Source organism: Apodemus sylvaticus, chromosome 20, assembly GCF_947179515.1.
Source record: "Apodemus sylvaticus chromosome 20, mApoSyl1.1, whole genome shotgun sequence".
NCBI classification, from domain to species: domain Eukaryota; kingdom Metazoa; phylum Chordata; class Mammalia; order Rodentia; family Muridae; genus Apodemus; species Apodemus sylvaticus.
In genome coordinates this window covers 32,373,361-32,396,943 of record NC_067491.1, presented here as the reverse complement: position 1 = coordinate 32,396,943, position 23,583 = coordinate 32,373,361, and the positions used below count along the sequence as shown (strand labels likewise).

Here is a 23,583-nt window from a genome sequence, read left to right as displayed (position 1 = left end):
CTTCAGTGATGTTTCATAAAATATCAAAACAGCTGGCCCTGGTAATGCCTACCTTGATACCAATAATCTGAGCATAGGCAACATGGATAAACCTCTTTTTTAGGCTTGCCTTGTCTATGGAGTGAGGTAGCCAGCTAGGATTATACCTGTGAGACCCTATGTCAGACAAAAAAATTAAATAGAAAGCAAGCAAGCAAGCAAGCAGTCAGAAAGGGAGTGAAATTAACTGCTTAATATATATAGCTCTTAAATACTGGGAGGAATGGGGAAATTTGTCTGGTTATACAACTTATTAAAAATAAATGAACAATTTTCTAAGATATTGGAAGAACTGCAACTCACATCAAGAGTAATAGACATCATGCTAATGTTTTAATATTAGAAGCCCACCACCATGTTTTGTATCAGAAAAAGTCACGTTATTTTCACACACAAGTTCAATTTTTACCTTAATTTCTTATTAAATATTCTGTGAGAAGGCAAATGATACATTTCATTTCTTATAGAGAAACAGTAGCTGAATTTGTGTACTAACATGTTTTGTGCAGATCTTAAATTTTCTGAGGTGGGCCAAGAATATCCAATAGTTCAGAAAATACGCTATTAAAGATTGTCTTTATTTCTCTGAGTTTATAATGCAACACTAGCAGGTTAGATGCTCTGAGAATTTCTAAAGCAACAAGTTTCCCTGTATTTATTTATGACAAGGCAAAAGTTCTATGGGAATGGCTGGGTAATAAACGTCTTAGAGTTTGCGAGCCTTCAGATGTCTCCCAGCTAATTAGCTTTGTCATTGAAGAATCGAAGATGCCAGGGTTATGATATAAAAGAACAATCATGGCTATGTTTCAATAAAGCTTTATGCTCATTAATATTTAGTCAGATGCATTCCCTGGCTTATGAGATTATTTTTCTCCTTTTAAGAAATTGAAACATTTACAAATGTCAGAAACACTATTAGCTCCTAGAATTGTCTCTTTCCATTTTCAGATCCCAATACTAGCAGGGACAGCTGTTGTTTAAGACAACATAATGATAATTTGACAGAATACCATTTGTAAAGAGGCATTCATATTAAAAAGATAGTTAATATAATAAGAAAACATTTAATGGTATAATTTTGAATTAAAATTGGTATACATGAAATGATATGTACTTATCTATTACATGGACAACACAGTAGTATAGCTTTACATTGTGAAAAGGATTAAATAAATAAGAATATGAAAATTATTTGGAACTGGGCAGACAAAGATCACATTAAGCAGCCATTGAGTATTAATAATATGCTACTGTTTTCTTAGAAAACATAACAAACTTGAAGAGAGGCTACAAGGAACTAAATATTTTTGCACAATGCTTTTATTTTCCAGCTATATGACAATTTCCTGAACAGAAAAGTCAGTGTGTCATCTTTGTTTGTGTTTGGACTAGTCTCAAACTTGGAATGTTTCTGCCTCTGCTTCCTAAGTGTATGGTCTTCTCGGAGTTCCAGCACATTCCTTAAAGTTTGCCTAACAAACAGATAATTATAATAAACCATGTGCTATGTTTCAAATGCATAGACTATTCTGAAGTAACTTGCAAAATAAAAGGAACTAAATACACTTATGAAATTTTATGTATCATTACGCAGTTAATATTTTGTCTTTACCAAGTTTTACCTTTTCAAGTTTCTACTTTTATGTCCTGCCTTCTATCACAAACCTAACTAGTCTTATGGTGTGCAAACATACACATTTTTTTATAAAATAATGATTAAAAACTGGTGCAGTGTGTCAGATAAACTAATAATAGTTGCTGGCTGACATTTCTTAATGCTTAGGAAAAGAGCTAATGAGTTACGTATTATAAACTTTTAGACTTAAAGTTCTTGTGACATTTTAATTACTCTTTAGCACCCAAAGTGGTTAAGTCATTCTCAATATTTTAAGCTCTATGAATGAATTATATCTGTGTTTACAGCCTCAAAACCAAGGAATAACCTCTAGAATATATCTTAATTTAGTGAACTGATATTTTTTTTTCCAAAATAAAATCTATGTTTTTGGTGTTAGAGGTATAGTTCAGCAGTTAAGAGAATATACTATTCTTATAGAGGACCTCAAGTTTAAATCCTGGCACCCAGATTAGTTAGTCGACAACTCTCTGTAATTCTAGTTCTGGGTGTCTAATGCCCAGGCTTCCATAAGTTCCTGCATTCATGTGTCCATACCAATATGCAGACATGCACATAAGCACATAATTCATAATATTAAAGAAAAGTAATTCTAAATTCTTTAATAAATTATATGTTTTTGTTAATGCAGTATGTTTTTGTACAACTTCCTGTCGTGTTTGAGTTTGCTGAGAAAGCACAGTATTATCCTACATTCATGCAATAATCATTTCAGAACCTTTTAATGTAGGATCATTTTGTTATGCTGTTGGCATGTTATAGTGGGAAGGCCATGTACCTTGAGCTCCTGAAAGGTTCATAACCTAGACCTAATTTCTCGTGCAATTTAACAGCTTAATTTTGGTGAAATGAGTGAAGAGAGTCTGTTTGAAGGAATTTCATAATTGTCATCGCCATTTGTTTTATCCTGAAAGAAAATATAACTATTATGAGTCATAAAATCTGTGATAGGGGCTGGAATGGTGGCTTGGTAGATAAAGCACTTTTTTGTGCCTTGCAGAAAGTGCATACTTTGTGAGGACCTCAATCTAGATCCCCAGAATTCACATAAAAGCCAGGCAAGCAATGCGGCCCTTGGTCATTCAGGTACTCATGAGTCAGAGACTGCAATTTCCATAGCAAACTGGCTAGGTTATCCAGCTCATTAGAAGCCTGTCTCAATGCATATTGTGAGAATTGGGGAAAGTTCCAACTGACATCAACTACTGGCTTCCATATGCACATATGAGCAAATGTGTGTTCACATGCATCCATACACATGCGTATACTCACATGCAAAATGAAAAGATATGCACAGATCCTCATGAAACACATGCCAAAAATATTTTCTGCTATATATTTCCTTAACATTTTTTTTCCTAAAATAATATTTGTTCACTGTTCTTCAGAACACTGGTTGTATAAAGGCAACTACCATGTTCAGCATGATACATGGTTCTGCATTCAAGAACTAACCCAAATGCAAATCTAAGCTGTCATAAGAATAATTCCATCTGTAATTAACATACTCAGTCTTCTTTATTTCCCTTGTCATTTTTCTCCAAGCAAGACAGTTTATCAAAATACTTACGCTGCATCTTTCTGATATATGTATTTTGGAATGATTCAAAAGAATATGCTAGGAAGCATGAAGATGATATGGAAATATTTTATCTACTTACAGAAAGGACTTAAATTAAGTGCTTCTGGATTCTATCATCTGTAAGATACGAAGTCTGCAAACCAAGAACTGTAGATGTTAAGAAGCAACTTTATATTCTACTAACTTTATGTTTTATTTTTGTTTGCATACTTGCTATGCATTTAAATTGCATACGGTTAATAGGGTACAAAAAAAACCCAACCCATAGAGGAATACATGTATCTTCTTCAAATAACAAGGGAATTTATTATATTTCTTTAAAAATCTATAAAGACACTTTTCTTTTTCTTCTTTTTTAAATTATTTTTATTTTTTTGACAATCCAGTCATTAACCCCTCCCACAGTTTCTCATTCCATTTCTACTCCCTCCTGTCTCCATGAGGATGTCCCCACCCCCATACCCCACCAGGCCTTCCACCTCCCTCTGGTTCAGCTAGTGTATACTGCCTCATTGGAGGCTCAGTGTCTAAGAGATCTTCGTGTCCTGGTTAGTTGAAATGGCTGGTCTTCCTATGGCTTAGCCCTCCTCATCAGACAATTTCCATTTCTCATGGAATGAGAATTTTAAGTAAAAAGCATCTATTTGCATTCTACTGATCCTTGCTTCACTTCAAACAAATAAAGGCAAAAATAATTAAGTGCGGTTTTTGTTTGTTTGTTGGTTGGTTGGTTGGTATAGCAGCTCATGTAAGCAATTACTTTAAGATAGTATTAGGTTACAGGGAGTAGGTGAGATAGCTCAGTGGGTTAGGACATCAGCTGCTGTGCCTGATACTTTACTTCAATTTTTTTGGGGTCTACATCTGGAAAGTAGTGACCTGACTCTGGAACATTCTAGCACATTGTACTTTGTCCTGTACAAGTGTGAGGTGTTATGAACACACGCACATGCACACACATTTCAAATGTTATCTCCCTTTTTGCTTTCCCCTCCACAACCCCTAGTCACATCCCCCCTCTCCCCTACTTCTGTGAGGGTGTTCCCCCACTGAGCCACCCACTCCCACCTCACTGCACGTGCACATGCACATGTGCACGCGCGCACACACACACACACACACTTTTAAATGAATAAATAAGTAAAAACACTCTTACACAATCACAATATATTCTATGGTGTCATTTGAAAAACAGAAAGTACCCAACGTTAAGCTCTTTGTAGTTTATTGCTAACACATTTCTTGAAGGCTGTGGCTGATTGATTTATCTGGTCCTATCCAACATCCTACTAACTCAATAGCACCAGATGAGAAACATTGTCATCACTAGCTGCAGCTGTATCTGGTACTTCCATTTCATCCAAGAACACCACAGGTATTTTGCAATGCCTTGTAAATTTTGAGAGCTCAGAAATTCCCTGCGCTGTAATCTTGGTTGTGCATTCTATCTAGAAAAGCCAGAGAGCAATGCATTGGCAACACATTCCATCGACACCCCCGACCACAGCCAGGCCTCACCCAGGTGTCCTTGTTGATTTCCAGAACACGGTGCCCACACATCTCCTTTCACCCAACAACCTACACTCTATATTTACTGGCCTGATGTTCTTTCCTAATGAAGAAGGAGGCTTTGATAGGTTGTAAATATGGTGAGTTCCATCAACTAAAACTAGCGTCATCCTGAGTGTGTTTCTACAGGACCAAATGCAAAAGTTGTATTTCTTCCAATCAGTGATGTATTAATTGGAAGCCTAATTGGAAACAATTGGCTATGACATAGAAAGGGGGAGAAAGTTACCTTATAGTACATTAAATACGGGGCCAGGATTCATGAATATTTGTGCTTGACGCTGTGAGACTCATGTCTCCTTTGTTTTTTGCTTTCATGTGTTTTTGGTATAAGATTCCACAGAAAATGGAAAAAATGGGCAAAAGTACAGCTCAGATAAATCTTTGAATCTGTGAGTCAATTCATACGGGTTTTATATCTAAAATCAACAGCTTATTGATAATAAACTGTAAAGGCATTTATTGTAAGTATTAATTTCCATATGTTCTTTATGTTTAACCATTTATTAAAATATAAGCAAATGTGGACACTCCTGACATGGATGTATTTATTTTTATCTTAAATATTAAAATTAAATCAATTTTTTTAACTATGTGGTACCACAGGAAGCAGAATATATTTTTCAGGCTTGATAGACATGTCTTATGATCATTAATGTTGCGAGTGCCACTTCACATGAATGTATCATGTAAAAATGACCGAAGTGTATTTGTCAACTATTTCAAAAACTGTTGGAAAGTCTGTCTTCACCCCTAATCAAGATTCCTGTAGCTTTTATGAAATTGAAAACAACCACACAAAGAGGAAAACTTTAAATAGAACATTCTAATACACCACACTGTAAAGGAATATATGCTTTTCTCATACTTCCATGCATAAGAATTTTGGTAGAAGCATATTAAAAGTCTGATTTGCTAATTGAATTGCTGTATTTCTATAAAGAGCAAACTTTCTATGAAAGGTTAAAAACCCACTATATATCAGCCATTAGTCTTAAATCTCAGCAAGGTGTAGCTCCTGGCTATAGTTTCTGTCCTGAGTAGTAACAGACAGCATGTGGAGTGTGTGGCAGAGAAGCTTGTCTGTTCAGAACCAAGAATACAGTGAAGCCATGGGACACAACCCTGAACACTTTGCCAGAAACACCTTAGATCCACTGTGTGCTTGATTTTAAATAACTTGGGTTATTGCACCTTGAGGAAACTTTGACTACTGATGGTTTTTTGACACCCTTGTCTTCAGCTACGTCAAGACCCATATGGAGTCTTGAGTCACAATTGAAGATGATGTGATTTATACAGCACCATTGTTGGCATTTAGAGGAGAGGGTTTCTTGCCATGAGGGATTCTTTCATAAACTGTAGGCTATTTGTATCATTTGGTATAAAAATAGTTGGTAATAATAAAGAAATAGAGACTGGCTTGTAAGTAATCAGCCAAGACTCATGCTCCATGTTCCCCTAATGCTTCCCAGCTAACTATCTTTCATTAAGGATGTCATAGTTTACAGCACAAATGTCATTTGTATAAAGTCTTGAAAAATTCTGATTTTTTTGCATAAAGACATTCTCCAGAGGTTCGAGTAACAAAAAACAAACAGACTGAAAACAAACATACACACACTCCTCTGCATTATAGCTAAATTGTACTATTATATATCCTGGCTGGTGTGAGAAATAATAATTTTTTCATAGATTCTATAGAAAAATGTTTTCGGAGTTCCAAATATTATTATAACTTATGGGCTGTATCATAGTGCACTTTGATTGAGTGATTGAGAAGCATACTCTATGGAATAATTATTACTTATTTCTACCAAATCTTATTATTTTTTTTAAGGAAAGCATGATCAGAAATCAACAGTTTTACTGGAAAGTTTTATGTATTCACATTCAAGTTTATCGTTGTTGGCTATATTCTGTTAAGGGAATCTTCTCTTTAATTATTCTGTACTCCAACTTCAATGATTGGTTCATATGGTTGACTAAATACTAATGCTCCTTGTTGTATAAATATATATTTAGAGTGTCTTCATTTGGCATTGTAATGCCATCGATAGTATTTCACTTAATTTTATCTGAAAGCTTCAATACCTAAATTCATAATTTATTTTTTCATGTTTTTTCACAGTATTCAATGTAATATTTGATAATAGGAATGTTGAATTTCTAAGCCAGTTCATCTTAATTGTATAACATTTGTGCCATTCAATTTAATTATTGTTATTTTGTGTTTTAAACTTTATGTTCCTATACAATGATAGACATCACATAAAATATCTATTATTATTATTATTCAATACTATTATTTCAGAGAGAATATGAGAAAGTCCCTATTATTAAGGCTGTAATTATCATGTGATGATATACATGTTACATAAAACATCTAAATATTTTGATGAAGCTATTCTAAATTGACTGTTGAATGCACTATATTAGTGCAGCCAAACAATGTCAAGTTATAAATAGAAGATCACAAACATGCTGTCTCATCTTAATACAAACCTTAAGTTTATGAGCTTTAAAAATAAAGTTTGTGAGCTAAAGAAGAATTCACTGATTGAGACAGGTCATTGTGTCATAAGTTAAATATATCTACAAAATAAGATTATGAACCATTACAGTAAGTTTAACATGATTTTTTATATAATAATTCCATTCTCTACATTAAATAAAAATCAGAGTATAATTTTATTACTATTACACATAATGTTTATTTACACACTTCATCTTTTACAGACTTAAAAGATTTGTGCTTTTGATAACTGTGATAAAATTGAGTCACATATTTATCACTTAGTATTAAAGCAAAGTTTACAGAGAATTAGAAAAATTATTGTTGACTAAAACATGCTGGTTTGTGACAGTTAAGAACAACTGCTGTATGATTTTGCATTTTAATTTTCAATTAATTTATAAAAACCAACTAAAAAGTTAAATAAAACATCCTAAGTACTGTTGATTTTTAAAATGATTTTCTGAATATTAACATCTAAGTATTTTGAAGCATACTACTTTAAGATAAAATAGACACAATTGTGTTCAACAATATAATAGGGTAGCATGAGAAACCTCTATATCTAATATCAAATAAATTATGTTAAAATATGTAGAACCAAGCTTCTACTGTAATTTGCTTTATCTAAAAGTATTAAAATAAGTGAATTGCTCTTTCTAACTCTATGAAGAATTGAGTTGGGATTTTGATAGGTATTGCATTGAATTTGTATATTGCTTTTGGCAAAATGGCCATTTTAACTATATTAATCCTGCTGATCCATGAACATGGGAGGTTTTTCCATTGTTTGAGGTCTTCTTCCATTTCCTTCTTCAGAGTCTTGAAACTGTACCAAGTAAACTACACAAAAATCACAAAAATGCTTTGAATTCCCCCCCCAAAAAAATTAGTGTAAAAAAAGTTTTGAAACATGATCTATTGGCAAGCACAGAAATGCTTCTGGATGGGTCATTGTAAATGCTATTGTAGTTTATTTTAATATAGTATTATTAGTCTCTGTTCTAAAATTGGAACTGAGAGAAGCACTGCAATTGACGATTTCCTCGATTCATGATGATGACATCAGCAGTTACCATCGCCTTGTCTCAGTTCTACCAACGATAATCAAGGCAGTATTTATAAGCACAACATGCATGTTTTCTTAACGTTGTGATTACCAAAAGACATAAAGTATCTGATAGTTAAGTAAATCTATTAATATGTAAATGGTCAATACATACAAACATCTCCAACAGTAAGGAAGAAGTTTAATTGATTAAGATGGAATGAACAAGAATATTGCATGCTGAACAACAAACATAAAACTGAATCATATAATTGTAACAAGAGTGAATCCATTTATAAATACTGCTAAACCACTGGGATACAAACAGTAATTAGTAGTAGATTATTAGACTAAGATATATTATAAATTAAAAATAAACAGTAAAATTAGTTTTAGTGCGCCTATAGCCTATTAGTTTGGGTATGAAGTGTGTTACAAAATGTACTCATGACTCCAATCATTAAATATTCATTGCATTTTGAAGAATCTAATTTCACCCAAAGATTGCACTTCTTTATGAATTTATAATTATGATGCTAGGGAACAGATGCAATCAATGGACATCTGGGGCATGCGCTTGATATTAACACCTGGTCCCTTGTCCTTTCTTATTGCCCTCTGCTTCTTGACTGCCATGAGATGGACATCTTTGTTAAATTAAGCCCCCTCCACTGTAGTCATTACCACAAATTCCAAGATAGGTTGGAGCCTCCCAAGTTAGAGTTTCTTAAACTCTGAGCCAAAATAAATTCTTTCCCTCTTAAATTGTGACACAGCAATAAAGAGTCTGATGAATACTCTCCCCAAACCACCAAAAGGCAAAACCAAAACAAACCACACTCAAGACATTTTTATTTTCAGGTCACAGTGCCCAGCTGTATTATGAGTTATGAATCTCAACCACTACAATTGTATTCACTAGATAGCCAGTATTTATTATATTGCATCACAAACCAAGTTATGACACAAAGTTTGGATATTTAACCTTTTGATATGTATATGTTTGAAGATAACATGACTTTCACAAGATAGTATATTTCTAAATATTGGTATGTGTGTTCAGAACTCCTGCATAAGCTAAAGATTAAGAAACATGGCCTTTTTTCTAAAATTTTAGGGTTAAAACATTTATCCATATCAGATGACTAAGTTTTACTATGATCAAATAATATAATTATTTTTAAATACTTTTTTAAAAATTTTAATTTAGCTTAGGGGTTTTTAGATCTTCAATTTTTACTGTTTTAATTTTAAATTGTTTTAGCTCCATGAAACTAAATGCTAAGGATTATCATTATTCTACAGCAATGCTGCATTTGAATATATATGATAAACTAAGAAAATTAGTCGAACTAATTAGTGTTTTCTTTATCTTCTTCTTCTTCTTCTTCTTCTTCTTCTTCTTCTTCTTCTTCTTCTTCTTCTTCTTCTTCTTCTTCTCCTTCTCCTTCTCCTTCTCCTTCTCCTTCTCCTTCTCCTTCTCCTTCTCCTTCTCCTTCTCCTTCTCCTTCTCCTTCTCCTTCTCCTCCTCCTCCTCCTCCTCCTCCTCCTCCTCCTCCTCCTCCTCCTCCTCCTTCTCCTCCTCCTCCTCCTCCTCCTCCTCCTCCTCCTCCTCCTTCTCCTCCTCCTCCTCCTCCTCCTTCTCCTCCTCCTCCTCCTCCTCCTCCTTCTTCTTCTTTTTCCCCCTCCTCCTCTCCAACTCTTCCTCCTCCTCCTCTTCCTCCTCATTCTTCTTTTGAATGAATACCTGGTTCCCATATGAGCCAGAGAGAGTCTTGTAAATCATTGCTGTCTCTGTATCATGTACAGATTCTATAGATGAATGATTTGAAATATTTGTTAAGTGAGTGAACAGAAAAGTCAGCCAGAGAAGTATCATGAAATAACTAGTTTCCAAAATACGAAGCCAGACATAAAATATTCTTTAAATATGACACGCAAGTTGTGAAAGAATTACTGCCTGAATTCAGTCTTGAGTGATCATTACATTTAAATGTGTTCAGTCAGATAGCATAAGTTTTAAAAATTACTTTGTTTGAATAATGGCTATAAAAATTCCCCTAAATAGTTAATAATAGTCCACCCTAGAAAATACATAGCATTGATTTGTTGTTTAAAACAATATATAAATGAAGTCTTGGAGCTGGTAAGGTTGTGAGATTATAATAAAAGTCTCCAATGGTTTTATATATAATATGAAATGAATAGTTTTTATTCATTGTCTATAATGAACATTATTGCAGCTTAATGACAAGAACTAAAAATCAGCAGCCTTATGAGGTAGGGAAAACTCTGTATAGTAACTTGATCCTTTCAAGGTAGGAAACACTTCTATTGGTGAAGGAGTTCTGGGAATGTTGGAAGTGGGAATGGACATCATTATGACTCTTCATAAAAAGGATTCTCTGCTCTCTGCTTCCAGTGATATACACATCTCTAGTACAGGGCAAAAGAGCTCATAGACCAATTGGCCACCACTGCTAAACACCAGAACTCATGGTTTCCAACCAGAAAAGAGAACAGGAAATGGCTCTGGATTTTGTTTGTTTGTTTCTATTGTTGTTTTTAATATTCATGTGTTGTCAGCTAATAGAATTGCCCAAGCCAGCTAGAATGTGACCACTACTGCATTAGCTTTGATACATAATTATTTCTTTAAGTGACACTTTACTGTGTACTTTTCCCATGGCTGCAAATGAGAGATGTCCTTCTAGCTGAACTGAGTGTTATACAGTGGATACTGATTATAATGCTCTCAGAAGGTTATATTTTCATCCTAAAGTTTAATGAAAGTAACCTATTTTGGTGTTTTTACTTATCTCACATCTATAAATCATCTAACATATAATATTGTAAGATTCCCATGCCTGTTTATTTACCTGTGAATTGAGATTTATTTCAATTTTGTCCCTATGTAATGGTGACAACTAAATTAGTTAATACACAGCAGGTATGAGAAGAATATATGGAGTTTTTCAAATGATTAATAGTTATGATTTCCAATGCTATAGATTTTAAATTTATGATCATTGTATATATTTTATTGTGTGTGTAGGTGTGTATGTGGTAGGGACATATGCAGCTATAGACATGTAGGGGTCAGAGAACGATTTGTAAGAGTCAATTCTGTACTTCCAGCCTATGGATCCTGGAGATTATTAACAGGCTTGGTCTAAAGCTCTTTTCCATGTGATCCATCTTGCTGTCCTAATGTTGTGTATATTGAATAGATTTTTACAACACTCCAAACATTTAAAAAAACACTTAAAACCTTTTTATTTAAATATTATAGCTATTTGTACTGTCAATTAATGTTGATAGTTAAAACAAAGACTAAAGTTTATATTTTCCATGAAACATAACATGTAAATAAGTTGTAATTAAATATAAGTTCTGGATAAGTTACTGCTTTTAAAATCATCAAAACCAAAGTAAACGACACCTAAATTCAAAACTTAAAAAACATACAGTAATTTTGTGTATTACATGTATATGGCTAAGACACATGGAGGTACGGGCTCATTTAAAGCTAATGTATACTGTGGAGCCATAGCACAAACAGTAATTGGTCAATCAGGCTGGGTTTTTTTTTTTTTGAGAACATACTTGTTTTATTGTAAAAATTACTATGTATCATTTCTCCTATGTATCATTTTTAATGTGGCAAAGACTTAGCCAAGGGCTATAAACAGAGTGAAAAATACCACATTTCTTTTAAAAATATATTATTCAACACATATTAGTAAGTGAAAATATTTTGTAAGAGATTTATTAAAATCCAGTATAGATTTTAGCTAATCATGGGCCAGTAAGATGGCTCAGTGGTTAAGGGCACTGGCCGCTCTTCCAAAGGTCCTGAGTTCAGTTCCTAGTATGCACACATTGGCTCAAACCCATCTAAAAAGGGTTCTAATACCCTATTCTGTCATGCAGGCATACATGCAGACAGAAAAGAACGTCATTAAAAATGAATAAATAAATAAAAATAAAATATTTTGGCTGATCATAAAAAAACTCGATTCTACAACTGAGTATTTCATTTTACTAAGTCCTCTGCTAGGGAGTGGCTTTGGTCTTCTATGATTCTTAGCGTGGCTGATATTGTTTTTTCTTCGTCTCAGAAGTCAACAGCCAAAGTGAGATGAATATTCCATAGGAAAGACGATCCGCACAATAGCATTAGTGACTTTTGCTACTAAAACATCATAATAGCTATACATTCTAAGTGTTAAGTGAGATGGCAACAATATCATGGGTAATTTCTTTTTTGAGTATAAGCTTCAGTGTTATTAAATTGATAGATGAATTTGCCTTAACTTGCACAGCAAATCTCTTTCCACTCATACGTCTCATGGCTTCATAAATCACACTGGAGTATAAATCAGTCACCTGTTTGCCCACGTTCTATTGTGAAAGACACAGTCCATGTGATTTATACTCATAATAGAAATATAGTTTTAACAGTTTTCTGAAGAGGATATTTGCAGGTGTCAAGATTCCTTGCTTATTTTTACTCAAGAAAACTCTTTTTATCCACTTCTGGATAAATACTTCTTTATATTTTAGTTTACATTGAATTTTATGCAGGGATTTATTTTTGCCATATATTTACAATAGTAAAGGGACAAACACTTTCTATGACTATAGTGTTCAGGACTGTGATTGGGAGGAAGTTATTGGGGTTTGCAAGTCTGGGGAGTGCTTTACATAAGCATGTGCCTTCTCTATCTCTTGCCGTAGGATGTTCTGTGTTACCCTGGAATATATATATATTTATCAGCAAGAAGTCTTCATGAGATGAAGTCTCTAGGTCTTGTTATTTAGAACTGTGAGCCACAACGAACCTTGTTGTCCCTTTAAAAAGTAGTCTTTTTTTTTCAGTAGATTGTTAGTAACAAAACCAAACCAATACACCAGTTCCTCTAATAGTAAAAAAAAAAAAAAAGAGGAAATGCCTCAAATCTATATTCATGTATATTCTAAATTGAACCACTTCCTAATATCTTTGCACCTAACACAATAGCCCTATAAAGTATCATCTTTCATTCTTTCCTAGCAAAGTCATATAGTTTAGTGATTGGTTGCCTTGATAACAAAAGTTCATCATTTCAGTCATGTCTGTAGGGCCATGATTCCTTCCTTTAAGGAGTCGGTTTTACTTCTTGTTTACAATGGTATAAGCTGTCTTACTACTTCCTGTCTACCATGCTCCCTACTTCATATGTCCCCTTTCCCTCTTATGATATTTGGATTTCCCCAGAGCTCTAATGAACCCTCTGAAAATGTGGATAGATCCTTCTCCCTTAAGTAGACTGTCAAGTATTTTGTCACAGCAATGTAAAACCTGATACTGTTACCTATTACAGATTCCTGTGTAATCACCTTCTTTTTGTATTGCTGCTTCTGCAGGGTTGACACAGAGTCAATGTAGCAAAAGCACTTCTTCAATGAAAGAATGGCCACTTTAACTATAGAATTGTAGAGTCAGCTATTCTTGACTCTATAACTCTGTAACTTTATAACCTAAGCTGACCATTCTACTCTACATTTCCACCTTTACCCTTTAGTTTTAAGACATCAGTAAGAAGGGGAAGACCCTCATCCTACATCTTCTTTGCTTCTTGTCTGTAATTACTGTCAGTGCCTCAGTTCTGTAAACATGTCAAGATTAACTTTGAAATATTAAATGATAAGCACTTCATTTGCTTTTCATTCAAGTGTTCACTGACATTGTGTCCCTTCCACCAATGGCTGCAAAAGGAAACTGAACAGAAATCCAAAAGTTTTGCATTCATTTCCTGAAGCATGTCTTCCTATTCTTCTGTAGGTACAACCTAAGAGTGTGTAGAGGCAAGAATAGGCATTAATGCTAAACCATCTTTCTGAGTTTACACAGGCGATGACAGAAATGCTCTTTGTTTTCTTTTTAGATCTCCAACTAAAGACATGGATCCTGAAGAGAAGGAAATTGTGGTTTGGGTTTGCCAGGATGAGAAGATTGTCTGCGGATTAACTAAACGCACCACCTCCGTCGATGTCATCCAGGCTCTGCTCGAGGAGCATCAAGCTACATTTGGAGAAAAGCGATTTCTGTTGGGCAAGGCCAGTGACTACTGCATCGTAGAAAAGTGGAGGGGTTCAGAGCGAGCCCTGCCTCCCTTGACGAGGATCCTCAAGTTGTGGAAGGCTTGGGGAGATGAACAGCCCAACATGCAGTTTGTTTTGGTTAAAACAGATGCCTTTCTCCCAGTTCCACTGTGGCGAACAGCCGAAACCAAACAGGTGCAAAATAATGAAAAGCCTTGGGAGCTCAGCCCAGCGAATTACATGAAAACTTTGCCACCAGATAAACAAAAAAGAATCGTCAGGAAAACCTTCCGGAAACTGGCTAAAATTAAGCAGGACACGGGTTCTCATGATCGAGACAATATGGAGTGTTTAGTTCATCTGATTATTTCTCAGGACCACACGATTCACCAGCAAGTGCAAAGAATGAAAGAGTTAGATATGGAAATTGAAAAATGTGAAGCTAAGATCCACTTGGACCGGGTTGGGAATGATGGGGCCAATTATGTTCAAGAGGCCTACTTAATGCGCAGGTTCAATGACGAAGAGCAGAAGCTAGACATTCAGTCTGAGGACAACCAGACTCTAGAGGAGCTGAACGACAGTGAGGGGATGGCGCAGTTGGAGGAACAGCTGCAATACTACAGAGTACTCATTGATAAACTCTCTGCTGAGATTGAGAGAGAGGTGAAGGGCATGGATGGTAGCGAAGACACAGAGGGGGCAGCTGCCTGGGAGCTGGAAAAGCCCGATTTGGAAAGCGTTAAGTGCGATTTGGAGAAAAGCATGAAAGCTGGTTTGAAAATCCACTCTCACTTGAGTGGCATCCAGAGAGAGATTAAATACAGTGACTCACTGCTTCAGATGAAAGCAAGGGAATACGAACTCCTAGCCAAGGAGTTCAGTTCACTTCACATGAGCAACAAAGATGGATGTCAGGGAAAAGAAAACAGGGGAAAGGAAGCTGAGGCTCCCAGCAGTAATGGGGAGATCCCTCCATTAACTCAAAGGATGTTTAACACATATACAAATGACACCGATTCAGACACTGGCATCAGTTCAAACCACAGTCAGGACTCTGAAACGACTCTGGGAGATGTGCTACTGCTAGCAACCTAACTCCGATGGCTTCTTTCTGACCTTTAATGATGTTTTGTGTGGTTTAACAACAAATCTATTCCATCTATAACTTTGTCAAAGTGTAAGCCATGCTAAATATTCAGTAGTTAATAAAAACTAGTGGCCACCACTGCTTGTTTTTGTAGAGTATTTCCAACCTGACTTTATTGTAGGTTCACGCAAAGGACTGTGTATTAGGGATGCAGTAAATTTAGTTTGTGGCTATATAATGCAGAGAAAATCTAATGAGAATTGATTGATGGTATCTCCTACGGCTTCTATGAGACATGAATGATATGAACTCCAAAATAGTTCTAAACACTGTTCATCAAAATATTCATACTGTCAACGTGAAGTAAAATCAACATATTTCTCATTTTTGACATTTTATCATTAGAATGTTTAAGAGTGTAAAGTGCAGGTATGCTTCTACCCCATATATGTCATATGTCATGTCATATGATTAATTCAAGTTTTGTATTTTTTTAAATGGTCAGACTGAAAAATGTTCTTACCGTGTGAGTCTCTTCCTGACTGCTCTCTGTTTAAATCTAGGGAGAGGAAGCTGTTGGGACATGTATAATTCCTGACAGTGTGTTACTTTGGGTGCAGATGAGGCAAAGCCAAGTACTGTACATAATCAGCATTTTTTTTCCTGAGCAATTCTAACATGATCATGAGCTATGCACAACCTCATTAGATCCTCTGATCAAGCCAACGCTGGTTGCGAGTTCATTATTTCGGAAGTCATAGGGTAGGCTACAGAAGAAATCAGTCAAAGTTTAATTCATGCCTTGACTGTAAAAAGTATTGAAGTGGAATATATGTCCGTTTGTATGTATATATCAGTGTTTCTTCTCTGGGAACATGCAGAGTAGAACTAAATATTTATTCTCATATACTGTAACCAATCTGTCAGGGGAATTCCCTGGTACTTAAATTATCAAGTATTTTTAAGTCGCCCCATGCAAATTAAGAGAAATTCAAGGAGTTGAGTGGATTATTTGGATTCTGTCTTCACTTACAATTACAATGTTTTTGTTTGACGTTGGTAAGCGTTTCCTCTTTCTCCTGTCTTCTTGCTAGCTTTCTTTCTCCTCCTATTTGCCTTCTCTTTCTCCCTTCCTCAAAATAAGATCGACCAGGATTGCATCACAACCAAAAAACATTCATTTTATCATTTGTTGTTAACTGAATATTGGTATACTCTAATTTTCTTTAGTTGGCACATTTCACACAAATCAGGATACAAGAAGTAGAAATGTTGTTTTATGTACACATTAGCTATTATTCCTAGAATGTTTCTTTTTGATACAAATTGTTACTACTTTTAACTGTTCTCCCTTTTAAAGCTTAGAAGTTTTAAGATTTTTACTAGGTTTATTCTGGATTCAATGGCCTTAACTGTTCTTTCCAGCAGTTCCCTCGTCCTTCCTCCATTACCTTCTTTATATATCCTTGGGAAGACACTTGTATTTCTATACTGTTTAATATCTGGAAAGTACCAATGTCACCACTCTTTTAAAACCCAAATATTTTAAGGCCATACAACAAGAATTTCCATTCCATGGAAATACTGGGATAATTGGTAAGTAATCAGGTTCACATAAATTATATTTTTAAAGGAAGAATGAAATAGTCCTTTGTGAAAGGAAAGCTCTCCTGGAAAACAACCCATTAGATGGCTAAAACACATGCTAAATTGTTGACAACTTTTTTTGTCACTAAAAGAGATTAAATTCATAAGAGTATCATAAATGATAAGCCAACTGATACTTTGTTTTTTAAAATGAAAGCTATCTCTTTGGTTTAATGTTTCAGAAGAAAAGAAAGATATCTTGCTATGCAACTTGACCACGTTAACTAACTTCATAAAGAGTTGTTGTAAGAATTAGACATAGAGTTTCACTTTGGAAACGCTTGAGTTAACTTCTTTGTTCACACACTTAGAAGCATGGTAACTAAGGTGCAATTCTGCATGTTCCTGTATAGAGTGTTTAAAACTTCGGTAAGAATGCAGTCTTTTTAAACTCATTGTAGAGTTTACATTTTCCCTTAATTATTAAAATGTATCTGTGCCCTTGCTCGTTACATTGAAACACATGGCAATTAGTTTCCATGGTGAGACTCTAATATAGTTAAATATGAGCATATTTATACACATAGAAATAATGAGTGATCTCATAAATACTACTCTATTTATTGTTAAATTGATGGTTAAGCTTATAAATACAGGACTTGAAGGTTTAATGCTTTAATTATCTTTAGAAATTTTGTAAATTACGAGCCCTTAAGTAGCCTGGCAGATTAATCATGAAATAGCCATGTGCACTTAGAAAAAGCCAGCCATGGTTGACGATGTTTATTTTTTTCCCAGGACTAGTTTCTCAGAGTGTGCCTGGCGTTGTGCATCCTTCTGCTTGGGGGGGCCCGTTTCCTTCTCCTCTTACTATATGCTGAAATGCTACCTACTTTCTTTCTTTCTGTTTGTTTTGTTTCATTTTAGAAGACAGTTCCCTGTGTAGCCCTGACTGTCCTGGAACTCTCTCTGCCTGCAGAGCTCTGCCTCCTGATTGCAGGTATTAAAGGCCTGCGCCAACATGCCCAGCAACTACATCCAGTGTTCTTTTCTTTCAGAAAACTATGCTCCATCTAGGCAGGTCTAATCTTTTATCTCTGAACTAACAAATATTCTAGATGTACTTCTGTTGTGCTTCTCTTATACAGGAGGCTGTATTTATATATTCATCTAACTCCACTCACTCAGTAGAGTTTTATCTTACTGTTATTATCTGCCTTTCTAACTTGATAGGTTATTACCAACTTCTTAGCCTCTAGTTCTATTTGTCAATTGAACTGCTGAACTGTAAAGGGTTTTAACATATTTCTGTGAAAGGTTTAGAGTATATTTAGTTGTGCAATATTTAGATAATCATGCACATTATCAGGCTTAAAAATATTAGCAGGAATTCTACTTATAAATTTTACGAGAGTGAATACTAGGTCTTTACATTGCTAAGAATTTTATCAATATGACAGCATTTTTAATTAACATGAAAAAGTATACATTATTAGGGGGCACTATGTGGTATTTCAGTACACACACATATATGTGTGTGTATATATGTATATATATATATATATATATCATAAAGTTCAAGTCACAAAAAGCATTCTTGTTTTTTCCAATTAACAGAGTTTCTGACTTAAAACCATTCAAATGCCTTTTAATTTAATGGCAACATTATAATATCTAAGCATTGTGCATATGTAAGAAAAATATTATGTAATATTGAGTTTGAAGAGGTAGATATACAAGATCTTTTAAATATCTAAATTAAATATCTGCATCGCTTTTCTTAATTACAAAGTTGTGATGTTTTATTCATACATCAAAGCTTTTGTAACCCATTAAATTTTTATTTTTGTATTTATTTAAACTTCCACCCTATATGACAAAATATAAATATGTGGCTGCATTTTATAAGTTTCAAAGTGTAGTTATTGTTATAATTAAAGCATATTTTTCTAGTAACAGAAGAATACATATTAGCCCTGAGGTAGTTTTAAAAATAGCATTGAACTATTTCTTTTTATGCTGCCTTACTGGTTTGATAAACTTCATGTGATAGGCATAAAGTATCATTTCTTCAATTTATAACTGATCCAGAAAAATAAAAAGACTATTGTATCCCACCTGTGGTATTTTCTTTATTTAAATAGTTCTATTTTAAAAATCACATATCATTTAGAATTATATAATTGCTAAGCAAGCTCATACAATTTATTTTAAGATTGGTTAGCATTTCTTGACAAAACAAATGTGTGGCAAATAGTATCTAAGAAAAGTGTTTTAACAGGTCTCACAGATACTTGCCCCAATTTGTTTTAGAAGTTTGCCCTAACTTGTATGCTGATTTATGCATGACTTCTTTCATTTAAGGTGAAGTTATTTCATGTAAGTCAGTTCGAGACCTTATTGGCTCTTTCTACAAGAATTTATTCTGCTGCCACTCTCCCCAAATAATTCACTTTTGACTATTTAAATTGTTCATCACTAAAGTCATAATAATATTTGCTACCTCATTCTATAATATCATAAAAACCTTATTGAATACAGTATATATTTTCTAGCCTAGCACCTGGGAATAAGTTCGCACTACTTTCTTTGCCTATGCCACAATAGATAAAGAACAGAGAGAATCTTTTTATTTTTAAATTTAGGTTGAATTCATGGTTTTAATAAATGTTGAAACTAGGAACTGAAAATTTTAATGCTGTTATTAATAAATTGATATCTGAAAATCCCAGTGTTTATCTCCATAATTCAAGCAAGCATTTCACACATTGTTTTTCTAAATCAGACATAGAGGAAGCTAGTATAGGAGGCTAATGAGATACAACCCTTCATAGTCATATGATTGGAATTTTTTATAAAATAGATAAGATTATATAAATTTCAATTAGTTCAGAAATTATGAATTCTCACTACTATTGCTATGAACTAGCTGTCCAAGGGAGTTTGTTCTGACATTTAAGATATTAACTATAATGTACAAATTTGTAAGTAACATGAATAAATAAGTGTATATTTAGTTACATATTCAAACATATATAACATACAAAACACATCCAGAACAGATATTCTGTTTATCTTCACACATACATTATTCTCACTCAGGAAATTGACTATTCTGAAAAGGGTCCAACATTGTTCATTTGAAGATCTTTCTTCCTGTTTATTCATATTAGAGTAGTCTACTAACTCAACAATTCCATGATGATTCTGTTTCAGTGAGCATTTGAATATTGTCCAATCATTCAGTACATTATTATGACATCTTTCCAAAAATTTTTGTGAGGCAAGATGTAGAAATAGTGACTCAAATGATGTCGAATGTGTGTTCAATTTTAAGAACACCTATAATTCACATATGTAGAAATTAGTATTTTATAATCTGAATTGAAAATATGTTCTTCACAGACAATGTTATTTTAAAAAATACTAATTTTATTCTTTATTTATTTTTTACAGTCCATACTTTATGCCCCTCCAAATCTGTCGCACGACCACTCCCTGTTCCATACTTCCCCACTACTGGTCTCTAAGAGATCCCCATCCACCACCCACCCAACCAGACCTCCCCAGTTTCTGGGGTCTCAAGTTTCTGGAGAGTTAGGTGCATTTTCTCTCACTGAGGCCAGACCAGGCAGTCCTTTTGCTGTTTTTGTGTCGGGACCATCACATCAGCTGGTGTTTGCCACCTGGTTGGAGGCTCAGTGTCTGAGAGACCTTAGGGGTCCAGGTCACTTGCGATTGCTGGTCTTCCCATTCCTCCTCAGCTTCTTCCAACTTTTCCCCAATTCAGCCACAGGGGTCCCTTGCTTCTGTCCATTGGTTGGGTGCTATTATCTGCACTTGACAGACACTTGTTGGGTCTCTCACAAGTCACCCATGCTACACTCCTGTAGGCAATCACAACACAGCATCAGTAACAGTGTGTCAGAGCCCTGGGCCTCCCATTGAGCTGGATCCCAATTTGGGCCTGTCACTGAACCTCTTTCCCTCATGTTCTTCTTCATTTTTGTCCCTGCAGTTCTTTCAGACAGGAACAATTCTGTATCAGAGGTTTTGATGGTGGGATGACAACCCATCCCTCCACTTGATGTCCTATCCCTCCACTGGAGGTGGACTCTAAAAGTTCCCCTTCCCCACTGTGGAGCACTTCATCCAAGGTCTCTCCCTTTGAGTCCTCAGAGTCTCTCACTTCCCAGGTTTCCGGTACATTCTAACACTGAAGAGTTACAAGGTGGGGGACCCTCATTAACGTACCTGAGATTATGTTATTTTTTGATTTGTGCATTTAAAATGTAGCATACATAAATTGAAATTATATAGTTGATTTTATGGATTAGTATTTGATAATATGCTTTTTGGCATTATTATTTAAAGGTCTGTTCATTAGTTACTTTTTTATTACTGTGATAAAATTCCTTACAGATGGAATGGTTCATTTGTGCATACAGTTACAGAAGGATAAGAGTCAGTTATGGCATTGCGATGGAGACAGCTGAGAGCTCAGCTCACAAATAGCAAGCAAGAAACAGAAATAGAATACTGGAACAGCAATGGTGCCGAGATATGAAACCTCAAGGCCTACCACCAGCGATGTACTTCCTCTAGCCATAGATTCTAATCCTACTTAAAAGGTACACCAACATCTGACTCTATGGGGCACACTTTCATTCAAATCCCTATATGTTGTCATATTGCACGATAACTAATTTAAATAATACTTTCTACCTTTTTATATATGCATTTATATTTTACTTTTAAACTTTGGAGCAATCTAGACTTACAAGTATTTTTTAATTTTTGAAATATGGAGACAATTGATTTTGTATAGATGATTAGAAATTATTTAATATTATTAAGCACAGAACTTGATCCCTCTACAGTAGAGAGGCATCTATTATTGGCTGCATGTGAACCAAATTATGGCCCATATGTTGAATCTACTGTGGGCTATTTTATATCATTTTCTTGCTGTGATTGAACTATGTGTTTATATTATGTACTATAAATTACAATACTAATTATTTTTTGAGATAAGAAAACATGCTCAGAAAATTAACCGCTTAGGAATTCATACGATGTTCAATGATAACAACAAAAAAGAAAGAGATTAAGTAAACTAAATGTTCCAGCTACACACTCTATGTTGACTCTATTTTCAATTCTCATATCCAGTACATTATCAGAGTGTATGCCTTTCTCACATATACAGGGTACATCTATATTACCTAAGAATAAAGTGAATCTGATGAGAATTTTTAATGAATAAATTCCTACTTTTGTTTATAGGAGTTAGTTCAACTCAGTAATATAAAGTAATTTTAAAGTAGTGATGCTGTTCAACAACCCTCACAAATTTAGAGTTCAGTCAGTATTCTTATATTTCAATAAATAGCAAAAATTAATTACAAAGTCTTTAAAAATATATGTAAATATTTGTTCTTGATTTAAGGATTGCTTAAAATTATAGTGTCCAATATAAAGGAACAATTAAAGGATATTGAGGATATTGTTAATGATAACTCCTTATGGTTAAAAGACCATGAATGACTAATATATATCCAGTAATAAGTGAATTTCAGTATACTCTAAATATATTGTATAACTTAAGTAATGTATGCCAAGCTGCAAATCCATATAAAAATAGAAATGTGTAGGTATTGCTGTTTCCCTCTTATAACGATATATTTGAGACTTGATGCACTTATATTTTCTCCAGAAATTTTCTTTATTTGTAAAAAAATTCTTGACAAATAAAGAATTTTTGTGAGTAACATAATTAAAATTTCTATGTGAGACACATTTCTGACGCTTTGCTGTGCCCTTTGAGGCTTTCACAAAGAGCGAACCAGACAGAGGGGGATGAATAATGACAACTCGGCTGTCAGGAGCTGGAAACCTGAACACTTAATAACCTTCACTTCCAGAACACATAAAAGAATAGGAAAATAGGAAAGAAAACACTAAAATGCAGAATTGGGTTATGCACGTTATGGGAACTGTATGGATTTGTTTGAGGTGCAACAAATATTAGCTATTTTTCACATTTCTCATTCCATATTCTACTTTTGTAGAGCCAACAAAATGAATTTGAGGTTGACTTTTAACAAACAGAAATGAAACTCAAAAAGTGTCTCTCCTACTATTTCCATTTATCTCATTTATTTCAAAATATTCAGGTAAGACCTTTATGATTAACCTTAATTGGAAAGTTATATCCATGATATCTGAGCAATATATGGCCATGAAAATAATTCATATATTTCCATAACATAAGCACACACTCTGGAAATAAAGGTGAAGACATGATTTATTTTTGTTTTTTATCTTTCTAATGTCAACCAATATTAGCAGTTGATATTGACTACTATATCATTAAAAGTGATGTGAAATTGGAGGGCTAACAGAGTTCCCAGAACATAAGACACAT

At 34.4% G+C, this 23,583-nt stretch overlaps 1 protein-coding gene across 1 annotated transcript in view; it reads left to right on the top strand.

The window, feature by feature from the left end:
• The window catches only part of Rassf9 (Ras association domain family member 9), a 31,720-nt gene extending 14,903 nt beyond the window's left edge, over positions 1–16,817 (top strand). The window contains exon 2 of the mRNA XM_052165320.1: positions 14,323–16,817. Coding sequence (XP_052021280.1) covers positions 14,323–15,577 — 1,255 coding nt within the window. The 3' untranslated portion in view covers positions 15,578–16,817. The remainder of the gene's footprint in view (positions 1–14,322) is intronic.
• The last annotated feature ends 6,766 nt before the right edge of the window (positions 16,818–23,583 follow it).